This window comes from Mustela nigripes, chromosome 8 (assembly GCF_022355385.1).
Source record: "Mustela nigripes isolate SB6536 chromosome 8, MUSNIG.SB6536, whole genome shotgun sequence".
In the NCBI taxonomy this organism is placed as follows: domain Eukaryota; kingdom Metazoa; phylum Chordata; class Mammalia; order Carnivora; family Mustelidae; genus Mustela; species Mustela nigripes.
In genome coordinates, this window is record NC_081564.1 from 36,657,564 (window position 1) to 36,671,531 (window position 13,968).

At 40.8% G+C, this 13,968-nt stretch overlaps 1 protein-coding gene across 2 annotated transcripts in view; it reads left to right on the plus strand.

Moving 5' to 3' along the window:
* Positions 1–13,968, plus strand: part of L3MBTL4 (L3MBTL histone methyl-lysine binding protein 4) — a 453,622-nt gene that overhangs the window by 282,411 nt on the left and 157,243 nt on the right. For both annotated transcript variants that reach the window (XM_059409232.1, XM_059409233.1), the window contains exon 14: positions 10,042–10,144. In XM_059409232.1, the coding sequence (XP_059265215.1) occupies positions 10,042–10,144 (103 nt within the window). The remainder of the gene's footprint in view (positions 1–10,041; positions 10,145–13,968) is intronic.

A 13,968-nucleotide genomic window follows, 5' to 3' on the forward strand; every position in this document is an offset into this window, starting at 1 on the left:
AGCGGCAACACAGTGAAGTCTCCCATCTGATTCCAGGGTTAGCTTTCCACCTTCCCCAAGTAAAGGCAGGATGTGTTTTTAGTCACAATTACTGAAAAGCGTGTCTCGCTCAGCCTATTGCAGAGGGTTAGTCCTTCATCACTGAACTGGACAGTCAGCATGTACTGAGCTGAAGGCACTGTGAGTAGCCTGAGTTCAAGGTCATGCTGTATAAAGACTATACCTGGACCATTGCCATCTCAGGAAACTGCACCTCTTGTAAGGAGTGTGTGAGGAGAGCAGCGGTGGTCTCCAACTCGCTCTGCGCGATCCCATGTTGGTCTCTGACTCACTGTGTGCGCGTGCGTTTCCGTGGTGGTCTCCAACTCGCTCTGAGTGCTCCCGTGGTGGTCTCCGGCTCGCTGTGCGCACTCCCGCTGTATCTGTTGCTTTCGCTGTGTAGCATGGTGCAATCACCCAGACTTCACTCTGTTCATTCCAGATATTTGACTAACACATGTGTGGTTACCCTTGCTGTCGCTTAAGCTTTAAAGCAAGGGATAGTGTGTTCAGAGGTTTTTTGTCTATAAACCTATAGAAGTGTTGAGTATAGAGGTTGCATCTTGGGCAGCATAACAGAGTGAAAAGAGCACAGATCTGCAAGTTAAGAAGCTTGAATTCTTGTCCTGACTGCCATGGTATGATTTATGATTGGGCACAAAGAATTTGATCTCCCAAAGCATTATTTCCTTATTGCAAAACTAAGAGTGGTCTAGGTCAGTGGTTTCCAACCTGAGAAGGAACACCTAAGTAAGATCCATAAGCTTACCCCTGGAATTCAGATTTTTGGGGACCTGAACTTTATATGTCCAAATATCTGTGTTCTTTCCAGCTTCTCCTGATCCTCTGTGGCTGTGCCCATGGTATCTGGCCTATGCAGAACCTGGTAGGTTATTGTCCTGCTACTTTAGAATGGACTCAAAGGGCAGGTACCATGGACACTTACTCAGCCATCGGCAAGTTAGCATTTCATGGTCAGACCATATGAGGGGCACTTTCTCTCCTTCTCAGAATGGAGCATCGTCATATCTGTGATGAAAAGGGTGTTGTTATTTGCTGTTTTGAGCAGGTAGCATGGAGCAGGTGTGGTCTCTTGCCTATCTTGCACGGTAGTCCCTCTGGGCGGCACTAACACTTTACAGGCAGGAAGCGCTCATCCTTCTCCCTCAGGCCAATAATCCAAACTAACTCAAAGCCCCCAGTGAGTAAACTAGTACACAAGTCTTGGAGGAAAGGTGGGCTGCTCCTTCCATTTCATCCAGGCATGTGTTACCGACCTCAGGGTAGAGGGTTTCCTTCCCACTAAAACATGGCAATTCTGCCAAGACTAATCACAAGTTACTCAATACAGGAATGTCATTAATTGTAGTGTTAGGTTTAGAGTAGAAATCACAATTAATTATATACATATAAACAAGCTTCCCAAACAACTCTCAACATTTAGGATAGTCGAGGTGCTAATTTTTGGAGGGATTGGGCATTAATGCCCATTTCTACTTTAGGAGTTATTTACAGGCTATTGGAAAGATGTTATCATCACCCCTTTTTAGAATCACTTCATAGTTTAATTCTTCTAAATAATTTCTTCTTTTGGTAAAAGGAGAAAAATCAGTTAAGGGATTGGAGATGCTCAAAAACAAACATGAATACAGTTTTAGGTCAGTTTTGTATCTCTCTTCACATGAATAAGAAAAGTTCTAGGACTAAGGAAGGCATAGTTATCATCCTTTGGGATTCTGTTTAGTGTCCTGTTGCAGGGGGCAAAGTAGAGGGAGAAAGGAAGGGAAGAGAGGGGACAGAAAGAGAGCATGAGGTTGGGGAGGGTAGAGAAACAGAAATAGAGTATAGCATGAGGAGAGAAAGGGAAGGTTGCAGCGTTTTTGTTTTGATTAGGTAGGACTAATTCATTTACATAAACCAAATACCAAATTAGTTGTTGTTGTTTTTAAGAAAGTTGATTTCATGAAATAAGATGGGATCAGGAAGGAGACAAACCATAAGAGACTCTTATTCCTGCAAAACAAACTGAGGGTTGCTGGGGAGTGGGAGGGTAAAGATAGGATGGCTGGGTAATGGACATTGGAGTAGGTATGTTCTATGGTGAGTGCTGTGAAGTGTGTAAGCCCGATGATTCACAGACCTGTTAATAAAAAATAAATTAAAAAAAAGAAAGCTGATTTCATATAAAAGACAAATGAGGGGAGATGTAGCACAAAAGAAAGTAGTTTTAGCTTCTACAGTAGCTGGGAATTTTTTAAAGATTTTTATTTATTTATTTGAGAGAGAGCACAAGCCAGGGTGGGGTGAGGGGGGAGGGCAGAGGGAGAGGGAGAAGCAGAATCTCTTTGAGTAGGGAGTCTGACACAGGGTTCCATCTGAGGATCCCTGGGTCATGACGTGAGCCGAAGGCAGACCCTTAAGTGACTAAGCTACCCAGGTACCCCAGTTTTTATAATAGCTTTGAAAGAATTTGTGTAAAAGTTAAGATTTAGAAGACAAATGCATCTACTTTTATTTCTTTCTTAAAAGTAATAAAAACAATGATACAGTACAGTTTAGTGAAGTAGTTTTGTTTGACTTGCTGTTATACACATATTGCCCCCTACCGCCTGCCCCTCACCCCAGTATGGTTATGCACTAGAGGCAAGTTTAATTCAATTTAGTTCAGTAACATGCAAACCAGATATTTCATGTGAACCAGTAACGTCCAAAGTTTTTTCTACTCTTAAAATTCTGTGCTTCTGCATTATCTATGTGGACCTCTCCCAATTTTTCCCTTCCATTAATCAAGAGTATTGTTTTTCTGATTTTTTGAAAGGTTAAAAACTGGGTTACAAAACAGGTTGGCATTTTATGAAGGTCTCTGCTATTTGATAATATGAGAAGAGCCTAGTTTTGTGTAAGCAGTTGGGTACAAATTGATGCCCCAATCCTGTGCCCGTACTTAAGCGCGAGATCCAATTTTTCTGGGCTCCCCTTGTTATTGACCAGTTACCTACCATGTTATTCTGTCTCTTATTTAAAACTCCACATGTGATAAGTGCATTTTATATTTGCTAAGGAAATCTTTGCCCACTGTTCTGTCTCCTTTTAAATACCGAGCAGATCCCAGTAGAACATGTTTCTCTTTTGACGGTAAGTGTTCAGTGGGAAGCTCTAGTCGGATCCGTGGGAGGGGCTTTCAGAAGGCTAACATTGCTGCTGAACTCTTCTCACCACTCGCCGCAGTAGAATAAGTATCATTGTCACCACTGGCCACAGAGCAGGACTCGGGCACATTTCTGGATGGGGTCCTGCATCAGGTGGGTGATTAGTTTGCCTTCCATTACAGCTATTGCCATGGCTATATTTTAAAGGTTTTTCTAGATCAACAGGTTAGACAAAACAGTCACATTTGTAGGAACCTTTTCTTATTCTTAGGTTGCATTTCCATTTCACAAAATTATTATTCTATTTTGCTTACATATCATGAAAACTGACAGCCTGAAACCTTGGACAAGCAAACATGGTGTTTGGTTACATTATTTTCTTCAACACTGTTTTTTTCTTCTTCTGTTTGAAAAACTCATTATTACAGCACAATGGATATTTGTTGTCCCTAATTTCATTAGGAGATAAAGAATAAGTATGATTAATCTATAATTTCAGTTTGAAAGGTATGCTTATTCTTTGCATTCTCTAGCATTCAGGGGTAATTATTTCATTAAATCTTCTTAAGAACTGTAAAATAAATTTTCTGGGAGCAGGGCAGGAGGAAAAAACAAAACAAAACAAAACAAAACAAAACAGGTTACTGCCCTAAAGGTTTCTTCCTAAAATAAAGACAGTGAAATCCTAAGATTACCTACCAAAGAATCCTAAGTGTATGAAATGGAAACACGTGCATATCTGAATAGTTTCTTTTATTTATTTCTTATAAGACCCAGATTTAAATCTGCTCCTTCCCTTGCTCCATTCTTAATTTCAGCTGATGGTCTTGGGGCCTGTTTTGCCAAGAAAACTAGTGCTCTGGGTGGAGAGCACTTAGTGCCCAGGTCTGCCCCTTTTTTCTCTTCCACATTCCCTTATCTTGAGTCGGGCTTCTTGGCATCCAGTGACCAAAAACGGTCCCACTCCAGTCCCAGCAGCTCTGCGCTGCATACACACAGCCGGGGAACAGGTGCCCTTCCTCAGCACATGGTCACAGCCCCTGACTTGCTTCCTGGTGCACTGTCTGCATGTCCTTCTCCATGGAGGATGCATGGCTCTGCCTGGCTGCTCCTTCTCCACCCCTTCCTCACGCTCTTTTCGCCTCTACCTACTCTGTTTCCCAGAGCTCAGTCCTCAGGCCTCTTCTCTCCTCCACTGACACTAACTCACCATGGGATCTCACCTAATCCATGGCCTCAAGCACCAGGTGTAGACACCATGGTTGCAGGGTACCTCTAGACCCCGCCACAAGGCACAGCCTGCACCAGGCCCTTGCCTACTGTGCCCCTCAAAGAACAGGCTCAGTAAGTATATTCTTAATTATTCTTCAGCCCTTTCTGTTCTCCAGAGCCCCCACCTAACCCAGAATGTCCCTTTGGCCTGTGAGATCTCATCTCTTGCCTGCTTTCCTTTTTGGCTCCAACCACACTGGCCTTCCTGCTGTTCTTCCAGAAATGTGTTCTCACTCCGTGTAGAATCGAATGTCAAGACTTCCCCCCTGACTACCAGCCTTAAGAGCATCCCCACTTCTGCCCCATGACTTTATGTCTTCCTAGCACTATCACTATCTGACATTCCATTGTGTTTCTCAATGAATGTTTATTCTATCTTTGGCAACAGAACATAAGCTCCAGGGACAACAGGTCTTTCTGTTTGGTCTGCTGCCATATCCTTGGCCCTCCAAATCCTGTCTGGTATATAGCAGGCACTCAGTACCTCTTTAAATGAGTAAATAACTCTCAATGGCTATTCAAAAAAACTATTATTTAAAAAAAATAGTATCAAGAAAATAAGAGTTAAAGTATCTTAACTTGTCTGCTAGCAGTATCAGATTTAAATCTGTTCCACTTTTCTGTGTATCCTCCAGCAGATATTACCACCTGATGGTAAAGTCATTTCTCTGTAAAACACTTATGAAATGAATCAGGTTGAACTGAAAACTTTTCTGGCAGTGGTAATTAGCTAGGAAGCCTGCTGCTTGATCCTTGTGCCCTGATGTGGGCACACATCGGTGCAGAGCTCACATATATATGTAATGGAACAGAACCCCTTCATTTGCTTCAGTGCCATTGTCATTCTGCCCCCAATCACCTCTAGACCCAATAAAATAACAGTTCGGAGGGGGGGCTGCTTCCTGCTCAGAAAGAGAGCCGTGAACGCAGCCTCTAACCCACACTTACTGGATCAGTAAAGCCTTTTCATTCACGTCACTGGTGGGCACCAGTTTCCGCCATTTTGAAATAAAGGCCAATTCCCTTTCTCATTTTTTAGCAATGAGTGCGAGCTCTTTAGTGTATTGATTTTTCCCTTAATATCTTACATCTTCTTTACGTGACAAATAGATCAAATGCTCATATGCGATTCTTGTTTTTGTCTTAGAATAATTGTTTGATTTCACAAAAGGATAAACACAATAAAATTGCTGTTTTCTTATATGGACTTTTCAGCTGCAAGTCACACAAAAATCTGTTTACAATGGTTTAATCAAAGAGGTTATTCTTCAACACTTTTGCTTTTGTCTTTGTGCTTGTCAACCTTGTGAGTTCTAACATCTGCATTCCATGAAGGTCGAGGAAGGGGAGGACATGGGCAAAGCAGCACTGGCATCACCTTTACCCTCCTACTGGGAAAGAAGCCTTTGTGGACATCCTTATGTTGCACTTCCCTTAGGTCTTATTGTCCCAGATGGTGTCAAATGACCACATCTAGATGTGAGAGGCTGGCAAAGCCAACATTTTTATTTATTTTTTTTATTTTTATTTTTTTTTTTTTAGATTTTATTTATTTATTTGACAGAGAGAAATTACAAGTACACTGAGAGGCAGGCAGAGAGAGAGAGAGAGAAGGAAGCAGGCTCCCTGCTGAGCAGAGAGCCTGATGCGGGACTCGATCCCAGGACCCTGAGATCATGACCCGAGCCAAAGGCAGCGGCTTAACCCACTGAGCCACCCAGGTGCCCCAAAGCCAACATTTTTAGCTGGGCACATTGCTGTCTTGAACCAAATCAGGGTTCAGTCAGCAAGAAAGAGGGAATGGACGTTGGGTGGGCAACTACAGTGTCTGCCTGGGCTGCTGATGGCAGCCACATAATTCCATGTGAATGGGGGGCCCATTAGGACATTTTACTTACTGTATCATGTGAGTGTGAAGCATTGCTCCTTACTCGGATAATTTCCAGTCTACAAGGATATTTTCAATTTTGTTTTGCCTTTGCAGGAAGAGCCATGCCATTAGATTGACTCCTGCCTAAGTACAATTTTCACAGAAGACTTGGAATAAATTAGGAGCTATTAGTGCTTGATAATAGCTCATGGTATTCAGAAATAGAAAATCAGAGATTGATTTTAGACAAGCTAAGCTCTGAAATAGGAGTAAAGTGGGGATTAGCTTCCAGCATGGTGGTCAGGATATGCCAAATAATGCCTACAGGTGTTAATTGTTGCTATCTTTGTGATTTTTGATTCATTTATAAAATGTTTTTATTTGGTATTTATTATGTGCCAGTTGCTACTTGTAGTGGGTTCTGGGGCTCCAGTGGTAGACTCATTAGATAAGGTCAATGTCCTGACTCTAGTGAAGGGAAACAGGAGCTCAGCAGATAAACTAGGAAATTGATTTCAGTTAAAGTGGCAAAAAGCAGGCAAGGAAGGGTAAAATGTTCAGGATTGTCTCTCTAAAAAAGAATGATGTCAAGTTGAGAACATTTTCTTCTTGAGACTTAATTCTTTAAATATCCAAGTTAAAAGGAAGATATTCTTGGTAAAAATGTAATTATTTTCTGAGGAAAAAAACATTAATTTTATCATAGGTTCCCTTATCCTAGAGGCAATAATATGAAGGATTATAGAATTCACAGGTTTCTTTTCCCCAACAGATGGCTGTCTAATTCACCATTGAGTCAACCCATTAAACTTCATCATACAAAATATACCAAGGAAAATTGTTAGATTCCATGCTTTTTTATTGCATGTTCTTCTCTACTTCTTCTTTGTTATGATCCTTGCTTGCAGTTCTTAATGTAATAACTCTTCTCGTAATAGTTGAGGTCATACTCTTCCTTACGTATCTAACAAGTAGAGAAATATAACCCCCATTGGGACATTGGAGATAAATGTGCCTTGATAAATATTTAAAAGATCACTTCAAGCCTAATTTAATCAAGTGCATTGAAATAGTCCTGAAAAACATATTAGAGAATCTTCACTGACAGTTTATTGGAAAGTTGTCCACACAGAGCGACAGGCTGACTGACAGAGAACATTTGTTTGGTGGTTTGTTTATAGGTATAATATTCCAGGTCTTTGTGACGGTGGCCTTGGTAGTGGATCATGAGGCGCAGTTTGGAGAATCTCTTTATATTCTGTGCTTCTTTCTTATAAATCTTTTTATTTACCGACTGACATAAACATACTTCTTAATTAGAGACTTGTTTACAGTTCTTTAACTATAGTTTTCACTGAATTTGTTTAAAAGTTGTTTCTTTCTCAAGGCTGCTTCCAAAAGCTACCTTTGGATTAGGCAACATGTTTCTCTCTGTTTATCCCTCAAGGTGTTTTGCAAAATTTTGAAGGCATAATAAGTGTCTAAGACAGATTTTCTTCTCACTCAATAAACTTACCGAAAATGTCTCTGAGGTCTAAATATTTGCTGTGGTACCGTCTAATATTTGTTATACGTAGGCTGTGGGCTTGTATATAGCCTGTGAGCATCTACAGCTTGCAGGTTATAAACAAAGCTGTAGAAATGGCAGCCCAGGAACATATCTTGAGGTCCTCTGACATCTTCAGGTTAACTAGAGGAGGGAGATCTGGCAAATAGTATTCCAAGAGAATGCCCATTTGCAGCAAGGAAACTGTAGGGGGTTGGGGGGGGGGGGTGCTGCCACCAAAGCTTGTGGGCAGTAACAACTTGAGAAAGGATAGTGCGTAATCGCACCAAGGCAGCAAGTGTGATGTATCCTCAGTAGCACATGACGGGCTTCATGCACAGCAGTCATTAGTGACCTGAGAGGAATGATATGGTTTGAGAAGCGAGATGTGAGGAAACAGAAATAACTTCTCTGAAGAGTCTGATTGGGAAAGGCAAAACAGTGAATGGCTCCTAAACGGGAATGTGAGTCTCCCAAAGAGAGTGTTAAGCTTTTGTTTTCTGTTTTGTTTTGTCTTTTTTTTTTTTTTCTTTTTGTGATGGGGAAACTGGAATTTGTTGAAATACTGGTACAAGATTCATTAGTGCAGGAGTGACAAGAATATATTAGAGCCTCAAGACCCTATAGGTAAGACCCAAATGGAAAGGGTGAGACCCACCCTGGAGGGGAGAGAGCTCCTCATTGTGATGGAAAGGAAGGAGGGAATGCTGTACCCCAGGACAGGTTCCTGTTTTCCCAGTGAAGTACAGGCAGGGGCAGCGGATAGAACCAGAGGTAGAGGCTTACAGAGGCCTGGGAGAGTGGGGAGGGGCTCAGGTGACACTGAAGACCAAAGTTTTGTTAACAGTGAATTTGCACCATTGTGTAATTTTTTTCTAGGAGAACTTATTCCTGTGAAACACAGACCAGCAGGGTGGTGCCGCTGACCCATGGCAGGCTCTTTATATCCTTCCTACAGTCACCTGTCACAGAAGGTCTTCGAGGCAAGGGGGCTTAAGTTATTCGCAACAGAAGGGAGCTCCTGGTTGGCAGAATCAAAGAAAAGGGAAGGGAGTTATTTATGAAGGGAGAGAAGTGAGGATGGGAAAGAAGGGACTCTGTGGCCTGGAAACTCCCAGGATATTGAACCATCATCGGCAGCTGGGCTACCTCAGCAAGCAATCTGGAAGGATACGATTTTGTAGTCAAGATGGCTTGTTTGCTTAGTGCTTTTGGAAGCAGTGTCATTTTGTGTGATGACAAGATCCAGAGCGCTTTTTCTAAAGGGAGAGCAGACTGAGGAAAATCACAGAACAGAGAAACAGGGTTGAGCTCCTGATAATCTTTAGAGATAGATTGCCCTTGGGCTTAATAGAGTTTCTCTCTGGCCTGGAGTGGTTACATATTAGCACTGATATTAGTATTAAGTACATACAGCATTATAATAGTATCAGTGCAGCATAAGTGTTACTGTACATAGTATTAGTGAAGTGGAGTAGGAGTCAGTGCTTTTTTTCAGCTAGCTTTGAAAGCTACTTAATTAAGCATGGCTAGGGCTATGTTCACCATCTTTGGCATGTCTCATTTATTAGCTGAATTTTTTTTTTAAGATTTTATTTTTTTAAGAGAGAGAGAGGGAGAGCGGAGGGGCAGAGTGAGAGGGAGAAACAGATATCCCACTAAGCAGAGAGCCTGACACAGGGCTCAACCCCAGGACCCTGGGATCATGACCTGAGCCAAAGGCAGACTCCTAACTGACTGAACCACCCAGGCACCCCTATTTATTGAATTTCTGTCCTGTATTTGGGGGAGCTCTGTTTTGGTTGAGTGGAGTTTCAAAGGGAACCACAAACCAGACCTCACTCTTTCACATTTTTAGCTCATGGTTATATCACCTTTGCCAGTATGATTCTCTAAAAGAAATGGATGAATGTTCTCATATTTTTAAAACATTTCAATGCCTGTATATTTCGCTCTGCCTCAGATATCAGTTGTGTTAGTTTTAAGTATGACAGCACTGATATTTTCTGCTAAATCATGTTATAAAACATCACAAGTATCTAGTAAGTATTTTAGTGATGGTTTGTTGTTAATTTGCAAAGTCTCAATGAATATCATTTACATATTTTAGTCTTTCTAGTTCTTTACTGAGGTGTTTTCAAGGTATGTTCTTTTACTTCCTGAAGGAGCAAATGATGTGAAAATCCTTCCAGGGCAAGCTGTTTGTCCTACACCAGGGTGCCGAGGAATAGGCCATATCCGTGGTCCACGGTATTCAGGACATCACAGGTAAAAGTTTTTCTTGTTTAAATTATTTTAGGGATGAATTGGAACAGTGTGCAGATTAGCAGCTATAGGTAACATCAAAAATGACTCTCTTGGAGCCAAATGCCTTCCCATCATGCTCCCTTCTCTGTGTCTCTAAGGCCCCACTTGACTTGAGTAAAGCCCCACTGCTGCCTGCCCACCTCTGCCCTTTCTGGAGCTTTCTTGGACCCTTGAGGTCTTTCCTGGACCTGCATCACTTCCCAGAACCTCTGGTGTCTGATACTTTCCTTAACAAGTGCCTGTTCTATGGGATGTGCTCACCACTCTGTGTCCCACCCCAGGCCTGAATTTTCTCCACACAAATGCTGCATCCTGCTGTCTTCTAGAGAGATTCCAGAGCTTCTTGCCTCTCCCCCCAATTGTTTTCACCTCGCCCCTATTTCCCTTTCTTTATGTCTTAGTCATTTGGAGATGAGGTAATTCAGTGATAGAATAGAAAGTATTAAGTATAAGTTATATTGAAGCATATACCCATGTATCCAATATTTCAGAAAAGTTTAGAGAGGATAGTGCTTTAAGAAAAAGTAAGTACAAATAAATCCATATAAGTCCCTACTATGTTTTCTGTTTACATCAATTGGTAAAATAACATAGAGATGAATTATTCATATGGTGCTATAGTTATAGAATATGTAAACTAAAAAAAATTGTTGAAATAGAAAAATACATAAAATAAATGTCATAGATAAGTAGAAAGAGAAGGGAATAGGTTATGAAATGTGTGATGCAAGGTGTAATATTTGTTTGAACAGAAGAGATCCATGTGGAAGTCTTGCTTTACCAGGTGGTTGCAATCCTGGAAGCCAGCACTGAAAACAGTTCTAAATGAACCAAAGCAAATGTTACTATAAGGAATAATGGTAAACACATCCCAAATAGCATAAATGAATATGTTATATGTGTAAATGTAATATTAACACTTAAAAGGATGTCATATAGAATCCATAAAAAAAGAAATAAAGATATGTGGACATCTTGGGTACTTGGGCAAATGTGTAGGACTCATGGGCTAGGAGACTGGGGACAGATCTCTGGAGACATTGTGGTGTTATGTGCGGGAAGGAGGAAAAGAGAGTAAAGGACAAAAAGTGGGAGGGAGAGGGAGTGGTCACACCATTTGGGGGACTCTGTATTAGGTGAATACCCTGTTGAAAAATGATAGAGTCATTTTTCAGACATCCTTAGGGGTATATAGCTATGAAGAATCTTCCTCAGGCTTTTGTTGTGGGCTTCTTTTTGTTTTTTTAAAATCTAGAACTGCATACCCCTCTATGATTAGTCATGAGTCATATATGCCTGTTTAAATTAAAATTAATCAAAATTATGGGGCACCTGGAGGGCTCAGTGGGTTAAGCCTTTGCCTTTGGCTCAGGTCATGATCCCAGGGTCCTGAGATCGAGCCTCACATGGGGCTCTCTGCTCAGCGGTTAGCCTGCTTCTCCCCTCCCCTCTCTTTGCCTGCCTCTCTGCCCACTTGTGATCTCTCTTTCTCTGTCAAATAAATAAATAAAATCTTTTAAAATTAATCAAAATTAAACAAAACTAAATCCTCAGTTCCTCAATCACATGTAGCCAAGTGATTGGCCACCATACTGAATGGCACAGAAAGCAATGTAGCATAGCCGTGAGAGTGTTTACCCTGTTCTGCCTTCTCCTAGTAGATTTTTGAGTGGCAGTTATTTCCAGATGAAAAGTGAGTCCTTCCTTCAAAACTTGGGTCATTATCCTGAAAGTTAGGAAGACTGTAACATTGTGGTTGGCCTGGTTTACCCTCCTGAGGCACTGGGGCTGAAATAACAAATATCACCCCGGACAGCTCCAGCGTGATTCCCCTGGAGATAAGATTACCAGGTAGCTCAGTCAAGGTCTCTTCTCCCACTTCATCACAGTGGACTTGGCTCCCACACTGTTCCTTCATGTGGTTCGCTTGCTTCTCCCTGCTTGGATTTGGAAAACATAGCGAACAGAGTCAGAGTGGGTGTGCTCCACTTTGTTCCAGCAGCTTCCTGGAACTTTTCCTCATTCAGTATGGCACAGACAGACCCAGTTGTTGTTCGTATTTGTAGTATCTAATTATGAATAATATTGAGACTGTCCGACAGGATTTCCTCCATCCACCATGCAGCCTTTAAAGATTGGCCTCAGAACTTCTGAAGAAACTAGAAGAGTGTGGAAGTAGAGTTTAAAGAAAGGCATTCAGTGAAGCCTAGCAGAAAAAGCAAATACTGCACCTATATGATAGTCAGAAAGAAAGCACAAGGCAGTCTTTCTCCAGACCTAACAATTCATAGGGCTGCTCAGGGCAATGCCTTTGGGTCTTGGCACTCTTCCCGCCCTAGACCTTGTTATAATAGAGCAGGCTCCTGTAAATTGAAGTCTTCAAAAGCTTAATGATTCCATTACCTCAGAAAAAAAAAATAAACAACTACCTGTGATGAGTTTCTTTCTAGATTAGAAAAGACAAAAATTAGATAACTGGATGGTTCTTAAACTTGCATTTAGAACTTACACAGGATTAAACTGACAGACAAATTTTTACTTACCTGTGAAAACAGATTTTATTATATTTAATACTATTTTGTATTCATGGAATGAGGATAAGTCCTTGGTGGGGTTAGTGTTGATTGTAAAGCAGTTATGGAGGGCAGAGGTTATAGGCAATATAAGGTTAGCTCTAGTAGGCACAGAGCATTTCTCTCTCTTGCTTTAACCATTTTCAGTGACTGGTCTTGTCTTATCAAGTTTAGCTTTGAGATGCTAGAATTACTAATTGACTGACTGTATCCATTTTTAATTAAAACTTTGATTTCTTTTTAAACTACCAATTGTTGTTTTCACTTCTCTATAGGTTATCACATTCTGAATATCATTACTAAGTCAGTCAATGTACTAATGTAATGTTGAGTATAACTTAAGAACTTGGAACTAATTGGGCAAGAACAGTTACGATAAATCATTCATATTCTTTGGGGTTTGTTTTTATGTATTCCCATTACTGTAGTATTAATTTTACATTGTTGTATAACATGAAAAATATTGTTCATCAGTGTGTATCTTTAGTGGTATCTGTTAAGAATATTACACAAACACACACACCTAACTACACCTACTAGGAATTTGCCTTAACATACCCAAAGTTGTCATTATACATTTTCCATCTTATTTGTCAATGAGACGGTAAGCAGGAGATGAGAATTTTTAAATGTTGCATTCTCCCAGAGCGCTGGATTTGTTGTCATAATCATCTCTAGCTTGAGTTTCCTGAAGCATGTGAATTAGACTTGCATTTTCTAAAACGAAAGTTTTTTTTCTTCTTGTCATAAATATGTACCTTTACCGAGGAGTCATTGTTATACAAAATGCTTTTTACAGTTTCTAGTCCAGAAGAGTTTTAGGCAAATATTTTTACATTTAAAAAGAGGAAGAAAATAATATAAGTAGAAACCCCTTCAGGTTCACAAAGTCCTGTACAAAACGGCTCAATTGACCTCTGCTTCCAAAGCCTTGGGGAATGCTTGGAAGTATAGGAAGACAGTGATTTTAGTTGTTCTATAAAATACTCTGGGCAGCAAAGTGCTTGCAAGGAGTGAATCTTGTTTTTACCATTTTATGTCAGAGTTTCTGATTCTGATATTGAAGGCATGGTGTTTTGAAAGGAAGTAAACAATATTCTTAAAATAAGTTGTCAGTGTCTTGTTTCGTACAGCGGGCAAGGAGAGTTGTGACATCAGGACATAGCTGACGACATCTGAAAATAATAGACCTCTTTGAGAGATCAGGTGGAC